Raw genomic sequence first — 20,462 nt, 5'->3', positions numbered from 1 at the left:
TAGAAGATTTCTAGAACCTAGAAAAACAGAATAATTCTGATGTATAGTGTATATAAAAGTATATATGCTCCAAGGAATATAAAAACAGCTAAGTGGAAAGAACTCTTTTAAAATGAGTGTTATGTAGTTTCCTTTCTGTTTTTTATTATTTTTAAATTGTTCCTCAGCCACCAAGTGGTATGATGATTTCTAAGCAGTGTGTACCTTGGGTGGTAGCTTCTTCTTCCCCTGTTGTCCACAGCAATAAAATACAGCACTCTGAAAGCTGAGCGAGGCACTCCCTTCCTATGTTATTTGTAAGCTCACATGAAGTAGACAGATCTTCTGAAGTTTTACTCATGCTGTGTTTTCTTTCTTTGCTGCAACAAGAAAAGCCTTTTCTTTTGACCTGGTTGTCTTTGAAGAAGTGACTCAGAAATCTTCATGGCCTCTAAAGGTAAGAGTAAATGTAGCCAGCTAATTTTTTTTATAGTATGACTAAAAATATAGAGTTGTGGGAGTATTATAATCAGTGAGGTTGATACTTGAAAACCTGTCATTTGTTTCTTTTGAATGCTGGAACTTTTAAATCTTTAAACTCCAAGGAGCATGTTGCATTAAATTAAAAAAAAAAACACTTTGATAAAATGTGAAAGTTAGGCTGTAAACAATGTCTTAGTTATCATAAATATACATGTAGTGAGTTAATAAGAAAAGTTGCATAGCAAAATTTAAAATGGGAATATTTGATGCCAAACACAAGGACAGGTTGATCTTCCAAGTTTAAAGAGATTTGAAGAAAACTTTTCATACATAAATTAAAAAGTATTAAAGTACAGTTCACCATTTTTAAATTTTTCATTTGTTGTTTGATCCAGCCATTTATCATAACAAATTCAACATTGGTATTGGCTAGTTCTAAAATTTTAGTGGACTAGAAATATATATTTCTGAACTATGAAGCAAAAATCTTTCAAAATTTCTTTGGTAGTAAATTATATATGCAAATAGAAAATAACTAATTTAAGCAAACATATTAACTAGGTACTGGGGCAGAGAGGAGCTGGTAAGTCTTTCTTCAAATCCCTAAAATTGTGTAACTATCATTAGTGTCTTACTTTTCTTACTTTAAAGACCTTCTCAAAAAGACAAGAGATGGGGTTGTTTCTTAGGGTAATGGTTTCCTCTATAAGGAAAGGGTAACCTTATTAAAAGCACATGTGAAGTTATATAAAAATGAACTTATAATGTGTTTTCATTTCAATATCAGAATGAGTCATTAAACTCTAAGCTATAATAAAAAGTTTTATCATGAAGAATTATGATTAGTGTGATTAGTGGAAAACTAACCTAATTACAAATAGGATAACAGAATCTACCAATTTAAAATATCCTAAATTAATTTAATGATCCATTCAAAGAAATGTGTATGTTAATTTGCTTTTCTTATCAAAATACACTTTGGGTGCAATTTACTGTAAACTAAAGCAAGGTAACTTTTCATTTTTCATCAACATTTCATGTATACCAGTCCCTGAGTATCACTGGGAAAGCTCAAACAAATTGTGAAATATAGACATGAGGCATCAAAATCACTAATTTTAATATGTGCACTTTGTTTTTGTACTGAAGACAAACAAAAAAATCTTGACAAGTTTTTCTTTAAGACTGACTCTAACACTTAGTCAAAACACTTCATCATTTTATAAAATAAGAGTTACAGAACAACTGTAGCCTGTAAGATAAAGAGTTGCAGAGTACTTGAAATATTTATAAGCTAGTTATACATTTTTAAAATAGTAGATAGAAATTCAAAGCCAGATGGAAATTCAAAGGAGCTCCTTCTTTATCTGGTGGTCTGAGTCTTTGAAGAAACTTGTGACTAGAAAGCAATACTATGATCAAAATGTGATTAATCTACCAAAACAGCAGTGATGGCCATTAATGATGTGTTCAACACTAAACTTTGAGGTAAAACTTCAGGTAGAAAACTAACGCTCCTCCTGCATCCTACTCAAAGTAACATGTGAAGTGGGTAAAACATCTGTGAGAGACCCTGCACTACTTAAAAGGAGCAAAAGTGAAGCATCCCTTTGAATTAGAAATTATGTTTGAGGGGGCAAGTAGGATTACCATTTTTATTTACTTAAAGATTGTTGTACACAGTTTTCTTTTTTTTCTGAAAATTGAGCTTTTTTTTAAAAGATTTTATTTATTTATTTTTAGAGAGGGAAGGGAGGGAAAAAGAGAGAGAGAGAGAAACATCAATGTGCAGTTGCTGGGGGCCATGGCCTGCAACCCAGGCATGTGCCCTGACTGGGAATCGAACCTGCGATGCTTTGGTTCGCAGGTCTCACTCAATCCACTGAGCTACTCCAGCCAGGCACAGTTTTCTTTAGATATATTTAAAGACATTATTTACAACATTGTGAATGTTCTCTGGCCCATGAAACTATATTGGCAGTGATCATTTTCCCGGGTAATACAGGCTTATTGGACATTTCACACACTTTGTAGGCAGTTCAATTGGCACCACTAAACCAAAGGGCTGTCTAAATACTGGATGCCATCAGAACTGAAGAGATATTTGTGTGGTCGGCAGTCCCCTGGATTAGTGTAAATAAACACAATTTAAGAACAGATTGGTATCAAACTTTGTTTTAAATTTGAGAAAAGCAAGAGTTTCCGGGACAATCACAACTGAACAAGAGCTATTCTTAAAGGCTCAATTTCTAATGTGAACTGAAATCCCAGATAAGAAAGCCAGTGATCTCATAATGGGAATCCCAACAGTCTCCACCTACTGAGGCTACTCATGAATAAAGACTTCGGACATGATCTGCCCTGGGCCCCAAGAGCTTTATTGTCTCTGGCTGGACCTGCTGTGAGGTCTAAGGACCCATAGATCTGGGCCAGGATGGTAGAGCCTCTTGCCAGACACTGAACAGCCTACTGTATTTTGTTAGAGCACACATAGTTCACATGATAAAATTAGAGTAATTCACTAATCTTTTTTATAACAATATTGACAAGGAGAGAGACTCTAATATTAATTGAAGGATAATATGTGAATAGTAAAGTGCATAATGAGCATCCAGCTTAAGCTCTATAATTTTAAGATAAGGATGCGCTTGTGTAACTACCACCAAGATGGAGATGTAGAACATTTCTGGCACCTCATAAAGTTTCCTTTCCAGCCAGTTACCATGTTCCTCCGCTCCCAAACAGAAGCACTGTTTTGAATTTTTTCATTAGGAACTAGTTTTCCCTAGATTGCAATTTCACCTGTATGTTTCTCTGAAAGTTGATGGCAGCAGCGTGTTTGGCACTAATGCTGGAGACAAGATGTCTGTTGCCCCTTATTGTCTTTCACTGTTTATTGCTACACTGGCCTTTAGCTTCTCTACCAAATCTGATGGAATGCCACATATCTTCCTCTCAGGTTCTGTTTAGGGCCCCATTCAGGCTCCTTCTCAAGAGCAAGAGGAGTTAGTTCTAAAGCCTATATCCTCTATGTCTGCCCAGATCTGAGAGAAGCTCAGGATGGGGTCTCTGTCGGGACCAGACTGCTATGTTATGGGTATGGGCCTCTATTTTAGTAGAGTCAAATGACGTTTGTTTCGATATGGTCCTAACCCTGAAGCTTGTCCAAATTCTAAATGCCACAAAGCAGCACAAATGGCCATCCATCCTCATCTATTCCTGCTCTCTTAAGGTTAAATAAATAAAGGAATCATCTGCTATTGTTCCTCATTAATGCCACAACTACACACAGCCTTAATGAGCCTACTATTACTAGAAACAGTTTATGTCATTGTCCAAAGGACCATTCCTTTGATGCCTATGTTCCTTCACCAATTTTTTAAAATCTTTGTCCAAGTGCTCATTCTGGGGCTATACCTGAATTCTCTTAATAATGGGGAACTTACTATCTACAAAGACAACTCAGTCCTTTTCTAAATTTATTTTTTACCAATTTAAGAGATTCAGAATACCTCCCCACACGCAAACACACACAACTTACATGAATGAGCATCAGTGCTGAAGAGAGACCATTCTAATTTATTGTGAATTATACGGACGTCATTCTAGCTTTAGTACTTATATGAGAGTGTTTGTTGAAATATTTGTGCAACTGTTACAAATTCCTTCTTACAGTAAACCAGAACCATTTTCCTTATCTTTCACACTCATCTGTCTTTAGAATAGTCTTAAGTATTTGCCTTTATTGTGGATGCTCTAATATTTGAAAATATTGTCATGAAATTTAATCCACACTTATAGTCATTCTAAAACTGCATAGTGTTGATAAACTAAATCAATGCACACTGATAACTTTTTAATTAATGAATTAGTAAAGATGAGAAATAAAAACATACTGACAGTCTTTGAAAATACCAGTATCTATTGAGGGAGGTATCCAAATGGCAGTCATATGAGAAGAAAAAGGAAAAATGATAGCAGAAAAAATAACTTATATTCTTCAGCAAAGAAGAATATTTTTGCTTAGACCACTTATTAGGGTTTATGCATAATTTTACACAAGCTCCAGACTAATACAGAGTAAATAGCAAATCTCCAAATTTCAGTCTTAGAGATCATTGAAATAGTAATATTTTTACCTGGCATTAACATAGAAAACAGGTGATTCTCTTAAGAAAAAGCCAAACATTATAGACATCCATAATTATTTTATCTTTTGTAATTTTGGGTGAGCTACAAAGGAATTCATTTTGTCAAAAAAAATTTTGAATGCTTTTCTACAAAATATTGAGAAATCCGAGCAAAATTAGATATTATATTGCTCTTAAGAAGCTCATAAAATAGTTATAAATATGCTCATAGTATATAGAATTAAACCATTAATTCTCAAATTATACCATCAGGCCAGCAGCATTAGCTTACCTGATAATTTAGTAGAACTGCAAATTACCAAGTCGTACCCCCACATCAACTACTAAATCAGAAACTTGGGGAAGGGGCCTGGAAATCTTGTTTTAACAAGCATTTCAGGTGGTACTGAAGCAGGGTGAAGAATAAGAACCACTGAATTAAACCTAGTCATAACAATACGATAGATAACACAAAATATTCCTGGAAATTATGAGGCACCCTCATAATATTTGGGGAAGGGAGAATATTCCTTAAAAGTCATAATTATAATGCATAACCTATGTCTAAGGTTATCCTTTTATGAGTAGAGAATATTTCATTCTTTCTACCATTTCTTTTCCTTTTGTAGTTTATATTTTTTTATAGAAGTTTTACAGGCCTTCAAACAATATATATTTTCTGACATTACATTTTTAGCCCAAATTACCCAACTTTTTCTCACAATTACTAGCTATCTTCTACATTCCTTTTCTCTGTTTTGGGGGTCACATGATATGACAGTGAGTAGGAAACCCTGAAGGAACAGGCAGCAGGAGAGAATCTGCCCACCAAATTAGAAGTAACAAGTACTATTTTTAAAAATGTCATTGTAATGGCCTAAATTTACATATAAGCTGGGATTTTGTTCTCTTGCAGATGCACAGAACCCAAGAAGCAGAGGTCCACCTCATTTTCTTCCTGGAGCTTCAGACCCAGACCACAGCCAGCACATCTTGCCTTCTAGTCCAGAGAGCCAGGTGTGGCAGCCAGGACACCCTCTGCCGGGCAGCCTCCCTCCTGGTCTAGAATATTTAAGCCAGGTGTTTCTATTTTTCTATTCCTGTAAATGTTTCTCCTTAAAATGAATACAAACTTGGTTTCTTGCTTTTCAGCCAAAGTTGAGGGACTTCAACAACTAACTTACTGCAGTGAGAAAGGCATTGTAGACCATGAAATTAAATTTTTTTTTATTTGCCATATTTCTATTTGGGGGAAGAAATTTATGTTTATTTTTATGACCACTTCTAGTTTCCTTGCCAGAGTAATAAAACTAAACATTTTTGATTGAGCTGTTTAGCACATTTATCTTCCTTCTGCTCATTGCTCAAAGTGCCAACAAATTTATCCTCCAAAAATCGTTTAATACGTATGTCTAAACATCGACAGCTATTTAATTAAAGAATATTTATTGAGTACTTGCTAAAATCAAAGCATATAAAAAGCATATAACCTAGTCCGTTCACTCAATCATTCTGTAACCTAATTGGCAACACAAAAAAAATGTTAACAAAAAGTGCCAGGTGGTGTGCCAAAGCCAGGTAACACACAACTGTGCTGTGTGCAGGTGGATAGAAGGAAAAAGGTTGTTATACTGAGCAAGAGAGTTCTGTAATGAGCTGAGAGTTTGTCTTCAACTGAATCTCAGATGGCAGATGCAAATCCAAGGGAAAGCAAACTACCAAGTTGATAATATTGTCTTTGACACTGTTGCATCTCTAGGTCAATTTGCTTGAAAAATCCTACTATTTCTTATAGTAATTAGTCATCATTAGAAGGTAAGCAGTGGTTGAAGCTGTTATAATAATCAGGATATATCATCTGAATTATATGACACGTGAATAGCAATTGTATGTATATGTTATTGCTGCCTTGGTATTTTATCCTACAAAAGATTAGAAATACACTTACACTAATATTGAGATGTCAGCACATCTGCTGCAATTTTCAGCTTGTTTGGCATTCTTTCAAACTATAAAGTCTATCTCCTTTATCAAAATCAAATCTCTGTGTTAATTCCCTTAAGGTACAAGAGATTTCTGTTATGCCTGATAGGGTTTAAGCTGCATGCAGCATATGTTCCTGGGAAAATGTTTATAATTGCAGATGCCTTCTCCAGAAACCCACTGGCAGACAAATGTACTTTAGAGACTGGGGAGCTCAGGGAGATATGTAAAAGAGCTAGGAAAGCTAACCCACCATCTTCCATCTGCAGAAAGGATCAGCTGTAATAGCTGACTAGAGTTGATTAACTGCTGCAAGCTGTTTGGGAACATTGTCAGACAAGGTTTTGCCAAGGATAAGAGTGATATACCAGTGCCAGAGGGCTGAGGTTTGATGATCACATATGGTCATCACATATTCTTCTTCCATCCATGAATGATGACACACCCGGAGCCAGATGCTTGACATGAATACATTTTCTTTCATAGTCAATAGAGATATGAACTCATCGGCTTCAGTTCTAAAACAAAGTCAATTTTCCAAAAATATTCCTGTGGTAATATTTTATAGAAAACAAAAATATACCACAAATTGGTAAATATTTTACTTCAAAGGTAAAGATAACTTATTCACTTTACACTAAAAGAACACATTTGTTTTAAATCACTATATATATAACAGGATGAATAATCATTTTAAAAGCTTTATACTACAAATCTGTAAGGGACATATATAGAATGAATTCATATGCATTAACTTTTATCTGAAAACCATAAGAATTAAGTAAAATTATGAACCTTTGGAAATAGTACATTCTTCTATAAATAAACAGAAAAATATACAAAAATATACAAAATTCTCTAAATTGAAAAAAGTAAAATTTTAAAATATCATCTACTCTCTTTTAATCAAGTCTACCCAATCACTATTGAGAATCTTTTTTTCCATTAACAATTTGTAAATATATTCCCAGGTGTTTGTGTGTGTGTGTGTGTGAGTATATGTATATACTTAAGGTTAAACCTTAAGAACAAAACTAATAGCTTCTCTTTCAAGATTAGATTAACATATTCATAATAATCAATAACATTTTTTCTACAAGTGTCAAAGGATAATATTAATTTAGTTACATATAAGTAAAAGAATTGAATTAAAGTCTACAAAAACATGTAAATACTGTTTATTTTGAAGTACAATTGACCCTTGAACAACACATAGGTTAGGCACAGAAAAAATCCACTTATAAATGTCAACTCCCCCAAGACTTAACTACTGATACCCTACTATTGAATGGAAGCCTTACTGATAACATAGTTAATTAATACAAATTTTATATGTTACATGTACTACATACTATATTCTTATAATGAAGTAAGCTAGAGAAAAGGAAATGTTACTAAGAAAATCATAAGGAGGAGAAAATATATTTACAGTATTTATTGAAAAAAATCTCTATATAAGTGGACCTGCATAATTCAAACTTGGGTTGTTCAAGAGTCCATGGTACATATATTAAATAAAATTGCTGATATCTGCAAACCTGATATATTATGCAGAAGAAGTTATTATTAAGCTCTATATCCAAGGCTGTCTGTCATTAAATACCCATTCTATAGCATTCATACTTTAGGAGTGCTTTACTTGCCCTGATACCTGAATATATGATTTGGTGAAGTTTAAACTTTCCAACAATTCCCAGTTCATTAATTAATAGCAAAGAATGGAAAGGGCCTATTTCCACTGTGGTTTATAGATGGCCTAGGACTACAATGAAACTATGAGAAAAACCAAAAACAAGACACTCAAGTGCAGGAGGTTTTCTCTCGGAGATAGATCAAATCAAATCAAATGCTTTACAGAGGATAGGGTGAATATAAGAGTAAAGGATAAAGAGGAAAGGCATTCAGAGGTTCCATGGTTTCACTTAAGAATTGTTTCTCCCAGTTTATTTTTTAAGGTTTTATTTATTTATTTTTAGAGAAAGGGAAAGGAAGTGAAAAAGACAAGGAGAGAAGCATCAATGTGTGGTTGACTCTCACGCGCCACTTAATGGGGACCTTGTCTACCAAGCCAGACATGTGCCCTGACTGGGAATCAAACCGGTGACCCTTTGGTTTGCAGGCCAGCACACAATCCACTGAGCCACACCAGTCACGGCTGTTTCTCCTAGTTTCTAAGATTAGCTTAGTGATGCCAGTACAACAGAGTGGAAAGCATATCAAAATTGGCTGTAGCACAGTCTGAGGTCAAGTCCCAGCCCAGCAATTTACAGACCATAATTCTTGAGCAAACTATTTAATCTCTCTGGGATTGTTTCCTTACATGTAAAACATAATGATATCTATCTCTCTGAGTTCCTGTGAGAAATAAATTAGGCACTATGTCACAATATCTAGCACAGTGACTACCTCAGTGCAGTCATTAAATAAACAACTACCATGATTAGATATTAGAGGTATAGTTTCCTTTTCCATTGTAAAATGGGCCTTAACTGTTAGCCTCTTAATTTCAAGACTAAGACTTGATCCATGACACTAATATTTAAAGTCCCTAAACTTAAACCTTAGTCTTGGCCCAATAGTTCTTCTGTACATGTTATTTCTACGTAGAGCTACTGCTAAATCATTATGAATAGCTTTTATGAGGCTTATGTCTTCTCATCCCTAAACCCTCAAATTCTCTCAAAATAAGAGACCAGAACTAACAACAGTACACTACAAAAAAAACTTATTCTAACTTTTTATCAAATTTATTAGGATGACATTTGTTAATAAAATTATATAGGTTTCAAGTGTACAGTTCTATGGTGCATCATCTGTATATTGCATTGTATGCCCACCACCCAAAGTCACATTTCCATCACTACATAGTCCACCACCTCTCCCCTTTACTATCCCCCCAAACGCTTTCCTTTAGGTACCCACCATGCTTTGCCTGTGTCTATGAGTTTTTGTTTGTTTGCTTGTGTTGCTTTCAGTTTTATATGCAATCATCTGTTGAGGGACAATTCACTTTCCATGTCTTGGCCACCATGGATAATGCTTCAATAAACATAGGGGTGCATATATCTTTGAGAATAAATGTTTTCCAGCTTTTAAGGTAGATCCTAGAAGAGGGGTTTCTGGGTCATATGATAATTTCATTCTTAATTTTTTAAGGGACATCCCTACCATTTTCCATAGTGGATATACCAGCTTATATTCCCACCAGCAGTAAATGAGTGTTGCTGTGTCTCCACAACCTCTCCAACACTTATTACCTGTCCTGTTGATAATAGTCATTCTAACAGGTGTGAGATGGTATCTCATTATAGTTTTGATTTCTATTTCCCCTAATAGCTAGTGAAGTTGAGGATCATTTCATATAGCTATTGGCTATCTGTATGTCTTCTTGGAAGAAGTATCTATTCAGGTCCTCCACCCATTTTTTTAATTGTTTTTTAATTGTTGAATTGCCTGAGTTATTTTTTTAATATCAAGCCTTGTTGGAGCCATTATTTGCAAATATCTTCCCCCATTTGGTTGGTTCTAATTTAAAAACAATTGCCATAATTGTTAAAATAAGTTTTATACTATGTTAAATCATAAATTATTTTTGGAAAATATATTTTTGAATCTTAAGAAGGCCATATGCTTACTTTTATCAATAATAAGATTTGAATGAAGGAATGATATTAGCTTTACCTCCACTTCAGTATATATAAGGAGAATGAAAGAAATAATGTAACTTTCAATTTTCTGGGTTTGTGATGTCCAATCAATGCCAAATATTAGTAATGAGAGTTACATGTGAGTTTATTAATGTGAAAAGAGAATAAAGTAAATTTTAAGGTGAAATAGAAAATTAAATATTAGAAATAACAATGACCAGCATTATACATGTTCATAACTTCGAGTACTGAATGTCAAATCTAAAGTATAGACAAATAAAATTCATTCTAAAAACATGTTTTAAATTTTTCTTTAAGAACAATTTGTATTGTCTGCTTTTATAGTCATTTCACAATTGTGTGGATACTTTTTACCTTGTAAATTAACTTAATTTCTAATTATATAAGGCAAAATTTACCATGCATTTTGTGGCATAACTCTTATTCTGCTTCAATTTTGTCAACATCAGCAGGCTTTTTTCCCCTAGTCCAAAGGAAGGTGTGAATGAGATAATTTTTCAGAATATGCCCTTTCAGCTGTAACAAAGACATAGCCTCACTGTGGGGCAAGAGCTACAGCTTGACAGAGTCAAGTTAGGTGGAGCTGGGAGGGGAGGCCAGACATTCGGATCCTTGTTGTTCTGTTTCATTTCTTTAAAAAAAAAAAGGTGGGGGAGTAGACATTTAAAACTTTGCAAGCATTATTATTTAGAGATTGTTTAAAAATCTTCTCAAAGTATTGTTTCCAGCAGCTACCCTTTTATCCATTAACACAGAAAGAGCACAGAGTTAACCATAGTTTCTATTTATATTTTGGGCGATACTGCCTTGGAATTTTCAGGGTTCTTGTAATTTTTTTATTTTTGCTTGAACAAGAAACATTTTACTTTCATTTTCATTATAAAATGTGAGCTGTATTCAACTGTTTCGATAATAGAGAACATGAAAATCACCTACACATAGTCTAGTAAACAGCTTAATTATATCTCCAAAAATTTTCAGAGTTGTGATGTAATACTTTTTATTTCCTTTATGTCCTCCTTTAACAGTTAGAACTCATCATTATACACCAGCAGGTGGAGCTTCTTGGAAGTAAGTATATTCTCTACTTATTTAAACTGTTGAAAATGTTTTAGATTTCGGAAGGTTCTCTCCATATAAATATTTTATAAAGAATCAAGTTAAACGTTTAGAATAGTTTTAGGTTGAAAATAGCATGATTTTATTGTATTAAAATAAGCATTGTACATACAATTATTAGTCAGACATAAATAAACCTAAGAGCATAAAACTCTCCATGCCTTTGCTGATATTGCCATTAGGAATCTAACATTATTTTAATCTTAAAATTTTAAAAAATGAGATGATTTCCTATGGTTGCTAATATTTTACATTTTCTTAATAATCCCTGAAATGAAAATCAAATTTGAGACTAAATTTTTAAAAATCCATGAAAACAAGTAGGACTAACAGAAATCAAATTAGTTGAATATTTTTTGTTCTTCTTGTGCTACATTATTTCTAAAATATGTCAAAATTGAAATAGCAGGATAGCATGCAGTCGTAGATATATTACCAGATAGATTTTAGACTAAATTCTATCATATGAGTTGCCCCAATAAATTTCATATCAATGACACAAGTATTATTATTTGAGCATTAGATTATTCTTTATAGCATTGCTTTCTTAGCTGAAAAGTGGTATTGCACATTTCCAAGTAGATCATGTATCTAGTATCAACATTTATTAAATGCACAGCTTTGTTCTCTGAGTTTACTTTGATTTCCATAGAGAAGTCTTCAAATTTTAGAGCACAGAAGTAGACTTGTGTGAAGAAGTTACCATATTCTTAATAATTAATCTGTCACTGTGTTTCTAAATAACACTACCCCTTTTATTTGTTTAAAGGTATGATACTAAGCATTAGCATTACTTTGAAAACTGTTCTTTTTTGCCCCATCAGTGATACTTGGCACTGAGACCTCAAACAAATATGAGATAAAAAACAGCTTGGGACAAAGAATATACTTTGCCGTGGAGGAAAGCATCTGCTTCAATCGGACTTTCTGTTCCACACTGCGATCTTGCACTCTGAGGATCACAGATAACTCGGGTCGAGAGGTGATCACAGTAAACAGGCCCTTGAGATGTAACAGCTGCTGGTGCCCTTGCTACCTGCAAGAGGTCAGTCATTGGCTTGGTGTGCTTTTTTTCTCCTACCTTTGAAAACATTACCAATTATTTCTTTAATAAATGGCATTCATCTGGAGCTATGGGGCAATTAACATTTCAATTGTTTGAATTAGTAGTTGCCCCTTTTGAATCTGAACAGCTTGAGGATTTGGTAATTCACTGAATTTTTTTTCCTTTCCAACCAAAAAAAAAAAAAGGTAGTGGCTTCTATGATGTTAATTGGTGAAGACAGCTCATGCATCATGTAAATGAGACACATCTTCCTGAATCTTGTTATTAGCATGTTATTGTAATATCTATGAGTTTCACCATTAAGCAATCTACCCTTTGTCCCTTTGTCTTCTCTTGCTGTAGCAAAAGTTCAGAAAGTGCCAAGTGATACTGAACTCTTCCAAGATGTTCTCTCTTGGTTAGGTAATACTGTTTAGTACAGAATGTCACATTGTAGTCACTTATTTATGACAAACATCAAGGTTTGCGAAAGATAATGTTATTGTTCTATAGGGAATTATTCAATTATTTTATTTTAAGGTATAATAGATTCCATTGCTTTTTGATGGACCTTTAATAATAACTTTCAATGACATAATACAAGTGATAAATAACATTTACTTAGTTTTATGTTATTGATATCATGACATCTCTATGGGCTAGAAAGAATAGGTTTTACTATCCACATTTTGCAGTAGAGGAAACAGGCTTAGAGGGTGGAGGTGACTTACCTATGATTACATACATAGGAAATATAAAAGGGACTTGGTCCAGATGTCTTTACTCAAGCCTAAGTTTTTCTGTGAAGGGCCTGTGTATAAGTACTCTAGAGCAATGGAAATAAATATTAACAGAAGGAGGATAACTAGGAAAGTTTATTCTTCAACTATTCATAGCTAGCTAATCACCTGGCTTAGTGATAAGATAGCTAAGGTACTCTTACGTGGAGCCCAAGAATTTCCATCCTCCTACTGAGAATATTTAAGATCTAATATGCCCCAACATGGTATAGTCAGTATAATCACAGAATATATGCCCATTTGAATATTTTTGATAATTGATGTTTTAATTTATAGTAGCCAGTATCACATAAATTAAGCATAAGATACATCTGGATACCCACTAATAATTTTTAAAAATTTGTCATAATCAAACCAATAATTTTAAAAGTGATCCCAGAACAATTCTATATAATTTTAGGAAGCTTTGTTGAAACCACCTTTGTGTATCCAAGAATATGATAGACATTCACAGAAGACTATAAACTGAATAAATAAGAAAAGACAAAATGAGATCTGATGATGGTTAGTTTGATTTAAAAGCCAAAAATTTTTATTATAGCCCTGGCTGGCGTAGCTCAGTGGATTGAGCATGGGCTGCCAACCAAAGTGTTGCAGGTTTGATTCCCAGTCAGACCACATACCTGAGTTGCAGGCCATGGCCCCCAGCAACCACACATTGATGTTTCTCTCTCTCTCTCTCTCTCTCCCTTCCCTCTCTAAAAATAAATAAACACAATCTTTTAAAAAAATTTATTATGTGCACCCACTTCCAGGTTATTTTACAAAGGATTGATTTGGCTACATAAACCTATTGAAATATAATATGATGAAAAATAAAGAAATTATAATGAAGGGTAATGGGTAAAATACTAACGTTTGAAAATGCGGTTGCTAATCTTTAACACTTTGGAAGAAGTTAAACAATGATTACATTGGTGTGTAATAATTGTAACTCTGCAGAAGCATTTGCTTTTAACTGAACACAGAGAAGCCAGAAGTTGACAGTCTAGAGAGAAAAAATTTTTTATGCATACTTAATAATTGATAAATAAATACTAAAAATAGATGTGTGTTGTAGCAACAACTGAACGGAAGTAGATATTGAGTCCCTCATGAGAAACAGCTTCCCATGCTTGACCAACTGTTGCACTTGGAACAAAAATGGCAAAGAAGCCAGTGTCCCAGAGTCAGAAGACAGGTCTGGGATAGGTTCTCTTTAGAGAAGATCAAAGACTTGGGCATTTAGTGCATAGTGCTAAACATATACAGTGAATTTCTTAGTTTTTATAAAGTCTGAAAAAAACAGTGCTTTGCTTCCTTAGAAGCAGATATTTAAAATCATTTGTAGCATATAAAAATAATTTCATTAAAGTATATTGTTCGAAAGTAAGTTTATATTATAATAAAATTAAATTACAATAAACTTAGAAATCTTACTTGATTATTACCTCTTCTTACAGTTAGAAATCCAAGCCCCTCCTGGCACTACAGTTGGTTATGTTGCACAGAAGTGGGACCCCTTTCTGCCTAAATTCACAATCCAAAATGCAAACAAAGAAGATATTTTGAAAATTGTCGGTCCTTGTGCAACATGCGGTTGTTTTGGCGATGTGGATTTTGAGGTATGATTGACAAAATGAAATTTTCATTTAGGTCTTGATTTTTTGCAACATAACTCAATTTTTTAAAATGTTCAAAACATAAAAAAATCTCTGGAATATATATTATTATAAATATAGAAATATATTATTATAAATATAGAAATGTCATTAGAAAACAATATATTTATGAATAATGTAATAAGCCAATATTGCACATGCCAATAGGAACTCATAATTTCAGAAATACTAAATTCAAGATTTTTTTAACATACTATAAAAAGTTGATTTATGTGGCAGTATAGCACCTAAAGTATAAAACAAATATATGTACTTTAGAACCACATAAATTATATCTTCTTTCCTCTACTTCTTGTGGTAATGTACTCCAGTTCAAATCTCATCTCAGAAGCATATTCCATTAAAATATCACTTATTTAAGAGTCATGTTCATAAGACTTGATAACTTGTTTTGTAAAACAATCTCTCACATAAATGAATTTGTGTACATTGAATGTTAAAAAAAATAGGTATCTACGAATTCAATCTCTATCACTATGAAGTATCTTAACAGCTCCTCCTAGAAGTACCTTAGGCAGAGGAGATGGTTTGATTTAAATAGTATATTTATTTTTTATTCATTCATTCATGTACATCCATCTAGGACATTCAGTTTGTAGAATTTTAGGAAACACCATTCACATTGAGTACGATGCAAATTTTGCAAAATGAGCCGTACTAACCCCACTCTATTCCAAGAGGACTTGGCGTGGCTCTCCTAAGAATAAAGTATTAAAATATGCCCTATAATCAAGGAGAACTTAGACATAGAATTTTAGTATTCCTGGTATAGGGATGTTCTAAGTAACTTTCTCTATTTTCTATCATCTACTGATATGGCAAAAGTGAATGTTTTTATTGAATTATTTTTTGCTTTTGAATGGTAAACAGGGCAAGCAAATGAATAGCTGATAAAGTTTAATTGTGGCTTATTCTAGCTGAGAAAGATAATAGATTTTTTTTAGATCAAATTAGCCTGAATTTCCTGTGTGATATATTAGGGCTTTTCTAATGCAAAAATAGGATTTGTGTTTGGTTATAATGGAATGATCTAGTAAATGTCTAAGTATAATGTAAAAATGAGATTAAGCAATGGTTAGTAATATTTAAGTGTGTTTGTAACTATAAAATCTTAGCCGTAAAATTTAAAAGTTAACAAATTATACCTTCAAGTGAAGCTAATTCCTTGTAAAACCTTTCTCAAACATTTTTTCTTTTTTCTCTTTTTTTAATTAACAGTTACAGATGTCCCCCATCTCCTCCCTTTGCCCACTTCCACCGAGCACCCCTCCCACCTCCACCACGTTGTTTCTGTCTTCATAGGCCCTAGGCATAGATGCCTATACGTTCTTTGGCTAATCTCTTCCAGTCCCTCCCACCCTCTCCCCTCTGAGATTTGTCAGTCTGTTCCATATACCCATGCTTCTGCTTTTACTTTGTTTGTCAGTTTATTTTGTTCATTTTAAAATCTGGACCTCTAGTAAAAAGAAATTACCTTCCTGGTTAGATCACATAACTGAGACTATGTACCTGCTGCCATCTTGTGGTCAGCTGGCTTTAATTATTTATTGCTATTATATTCTCCATTTGTATATAAAAAAATTGTGATAATTAGAAAACTGTCAGAAAAGCAAAATTCCCGAAGAATGAACTGCAAAGTTAAATCTACCAACTTAGGCTTATAAAAAGGAATGAACATCATATTGTCATAGAGATGATAAATAATATAATTCATATCTCTCATGAAGTAAACATGTGAAGAAGTCTAAAACCATCTACATCCCCTTCAAATTTTATACTTCTGATTTTCTTTCTAAAGGTGAAGACCATGGATGAAAAGCTTACAATTGGGAAAATTTCAAAATACTGGTCCGGGTTTGTAAACAACGTTTTCACCAATGCTGACAACTTTGGGATCCACGTTCCTGCCGATTTAGATGTGACCGTCAAAGCAGCAATGATCGGTGCTTGTTTTCTCTTTGTAAGAATGTAGCTGATTTATCTCTCCCCTTTTCAATTGCCAGTTACAAACACACAACATTTACCCCAAAGAATAACTGTGGCATAGAAGCCTGCTTTAGGACCAGCATTCTTTGCAGTGAGGAAGCAGGAGCCTGCATTTCTGTGAGGAAGCCCTTTCTGATCATTTCATCAAAACCTGAGATTCTTTTCTCTTTCAACTTCAACTTAGATTTTTGGTTTATGTTCACATTCACTGAAAAATATGTAAATATGATCATTTATCCTGGATAAAATTCAGGGTAGTTTCATTGCTTATCAATGAGCTAGGTAATGTTCAGAATGTGAAAGGTGCCATTTCCTTACCCTTCTGATAGGTACATAGATACAGGAGATGATAGATTTACATTAATATGTTCCAGTTTCCACATTACAAAGACTTTATGTCTCTGTCCTTTCTTTCCAACTTCCAACTTTACTAACAACATTTTCCTCCTTGGTGTGGAGGCTGGTGGCAGAAAAACAGAAGTCTAACAATATCTGTGCCGAAGGAGCAGCTGTCTCCTGTCCCAGTGTCCCCTCCAGCATCTCATTCACTGCCCAGTGTGTTCAGTGCACTCACGAAAATTCATGGAATTTAAAAATAAACCTACATTCCACCTCTCATATCTTCTTGTTCTTCAGGGTTTTGGGGCCCTAAATTGTATGGTTATATTAATGTGTGTTGCTATGGGGAAGATAACAGGCCCTGTTTATTCAGTCTCTTGTAAAAAACACACGTGAGATATATTAACTAAAAATAAGTCCCTAGTGACATCAATGATGGATACTTAGTTTATTACAGAATAAATAATTACATATATATAATCTCTCTAGAGAGAGAGATTACTTTGTCCGAAACTCAAGAGGAATTATTTGAACTTACTGGTTCCTTATGATAGGTAGAAGGCAGAATTTGTATATGTAGAGTGCTAGGTTTTTATCCTTGCTGTGTGGTCACTTATCGTCAATTCCCATTATCGTCTACAAATATAATCAATCCCAGTCACTCTTGCCTGTCTCCTAACATGGCTTTCATTCCCTGCTCTCCTCTCTTCATCTGACAGGGCTGTCAGTCTGCCAGCTCCCGCTCACCTTTTCCGTTTTCAACACTCTGCACTTCAACACCAGTCTCTCCAAGTGCACACATGTGTGCACACGCGCGCACACTCACAGTCTCTTCCCCAAACTTTAATTTGGCCATTTCAATGCTCCCTGTGCTGAGTGTGCTGAGGCCGTCTTTAATCTGTCCTACCCAGCTCTGTTACATAGCGGGCTGATGGCAATCACGTGCTGTCAGCAATCCCTACACTCCATGAGTCCGATCCCCACCGACCTGGATAACACCCCGATCGCCCGAAAGACAACTTTTAACTCCAGAGTCTGAGAGAGAAACATGCTCACTGAGAATATCTAATGATGCCCACCCATTTCTTCTTTTTCCTTTTTACCACAATACTAGAAAATATTTGCACTGTTTGTAACATATCTTTTAAAAATTTCTCACATGTATTACCAATATAAATTACTTACATTATATATAAACTGATAGGAAGAATTACGTTTTTAATTTTTAAATACTGTCTCCACTTTATTGCCTTGTTGTAAGAGACTTGAAAAAGCTGCTAGTGTGAGGACATTCCCTGATCCAAACAGCAAAATTCTGAAGTACATCTGGGTTTTGTCCTCCTGTGGTTTAAGCCCACCACCACACCCACAGCTCTAACCTCCTGCCTCTTGAGTGCCCTCTGTTTTCGGTACCTCCTTAGGTAACTATCTAGCTACTGATCAGAGGCTGTGATGACATATCTAATTCTTGTTCAAAGACCAGTGCCTATTACAGCTTCCTGCACTGATCTGGGATATCCTACAATCTAATTCTGAAGCAAACTTTGATCATCCACATTTTGACTGATAATACCATACTGATTCGGGTAAGGTTTTCAATTATTTGTGCTCTGAAAATCAGACATATGCATGTCATAAAAGTTACAATTTCTACAACATTTTTCTCCTACTGGAAAAATAAATCATGTGTTGCTGGAGCACCACAAGGAAACTGCTATAAGAAATCAAAGCTTACACATGATACTCTTGATCTTAAACTGTTACCTTTTTGTAAATTCACTTACATTCAGTTTACTTCTTTGTAGGATTTTATGTTCTTTGAACATTCACTGGCTGGATTATAACAAGCAAGATGACAAAAACAATAAAATACGCAGGAGATATTTTGGTAAGTAAAAGGCAACTTTAAATGATTTCTTTCCCTTGAAGATATTGACACTTGATGCTAATTCTTTTTCATTTTCTTCTAGAAACCCTTGGGCTTTGGATTTCATTTCTGAATGGTTTGAGTATTTACTCATTTGTAACAAAATGTTAATTATTATATTTAATAAAGCATAATGCACTGAAGGAATGATTTGGTTGTGAATGCATGAGAGCTAAACACTAGATTACTGGCTCTAGCACAAGGTTACTTTGAGAGATTACCATTATTCCCTTTATTCTTTTGAAGTTATTGCATGGGTAAGCATGAAAGATGGGAACTAAGGCTTCCAGCATCACTGATGAAAATTCAATGTTTAGAGAGTACTTTGAAGTTTTTCTGGTACCAAAGCTGGTTACTAATCAGAAGAACTAGATTTCTAAAATATTCTTTCATAAGCAGTCTCTATTTTTACTTTATTGATCTGCTTATTGTAACAAGACATTTTTATTTTATATTGGAAAAACTAAAAATTGGTTAATAATGTTTAAAGATGAGAAGGAAGATAGAGGAAATCAATTTAACTGGTATCACCTGCAGCTGGGAGCAAGGGTGTCAGGGGAGGGAACTCAAGTTCTGTAAATAATAGGCATCACCAGTGTGCTAGTCATGTCTCTCAACTTGCCGTATAGACCTTCTGAGGCTCCCCAGGTCTCCCATTTGCTACCTTGCAGAACCATGTAGATACTTTAGTATTTGCTAAAGCATCAGTTGCTAAAGCAGCATTTAGTTGATGCACAGTATTTCCTCCATTTCCCCTTGATCTGTTTTAAGTGAAGTGTTTATGATTTACAATCATTTATAACAAGCAAAAGGAGATGGTGATTTTTTAAGCTGATGTGTATTAAGTAATAAAATGGAGGAAAAAAGCTAACATTTTTGAGGGCTTATTTAATACACCAGGTGCTACATTTCATGTAAATTCCTGGTGGGGTAACAGAACGACATGGAAACAAAGGAAAATCAGGTAGTAAGTGGAAGACCTGTGCATGTCACACAGGTTCTTCCCAAGGATGATGCTTTTTTCATAGCTCCCTCTTGCCTTTTACGTTTGAGTTCTAAAATGAAAGATTTTTGAAACTGATGTCATAATAGCAGCAACTGAGACTTTCAGGCAAGGAGAAAGAGAACACCACTTATAACTGCTTCATTTTAACGTGACAAACTCTTCCGGATTTTCAAAAATTATCTAAATGAACCCTAAAACTAGTGAAAAGAGCTACTTAACACCTAAGGAAAAAGAGACTCCACCAAAATAAAAATCCTTCTGAGAATATGACACACATTTAAAGTTGGGTGTTTTAAATAAAAACTGACTGTGGTACTTTGCTCCGGAATTGGCATA

General features: G+C 34.3%; 1 protein-coding gene across 2 annotated transcripts; it reads left to right on the top strand.

The window, feature by feature from the left end:
- The first annotated feature begins 423 nt into the window (after positions 1-423).
- Positions 424-19,037, top strand: PLSCR5 (phospholipid scramblase family member 5). 2 transcript variants are annotated; one of them, XM_045851683.1, is made up of 8 exons: positions 424-436; positions 5,509-5,640; positions 10,696-10,709; positions 11,272-11,314; positions 12,187-12,407; positions 14,650-14,811; positions 16,667-16,828; positions 18,999-19,037. In XM_045851683.1, exons 1-8 carry the CDS (start codon positions 424-426, stop codon positions 19,035-19,037), a joined length of 786 nt encoding a protein of 261 aa, XP_045707639.1. The 2 variants fall into 2 exon arrangements, with proteins under 2 accessions (XP_045707639.1, XP_045707638.1); XM_045851682.1 differs by lacking the exon at positions 10,696-10,709 and having other exon boundaries at positions 5,509-5,672.
- The last annotated feature ends 1,425 nt before the right edge of the window (positions 19,038-20,462 follow it).

The sequence above is a fragment of the Phyllostomus hastatus genome, unplaced genomic scaffold (genome assembly GCF_019186645.2).
Source record: "Phyllostomus hastatus isolate PE091 unplaced genomic scaffold, TTU_PhHast_1.1 phas_contig_86, whole genome shotgun sequence".
NCBI lineage: Eukaryota > Metazoa > Chordata > Mammalia > Chiroptera > Phyllostomidae > Phyllostomus > Phyllostomus hastatus.
This window is presented reverse-complemented; position numbering and strand designations above follow the sequence as displayed.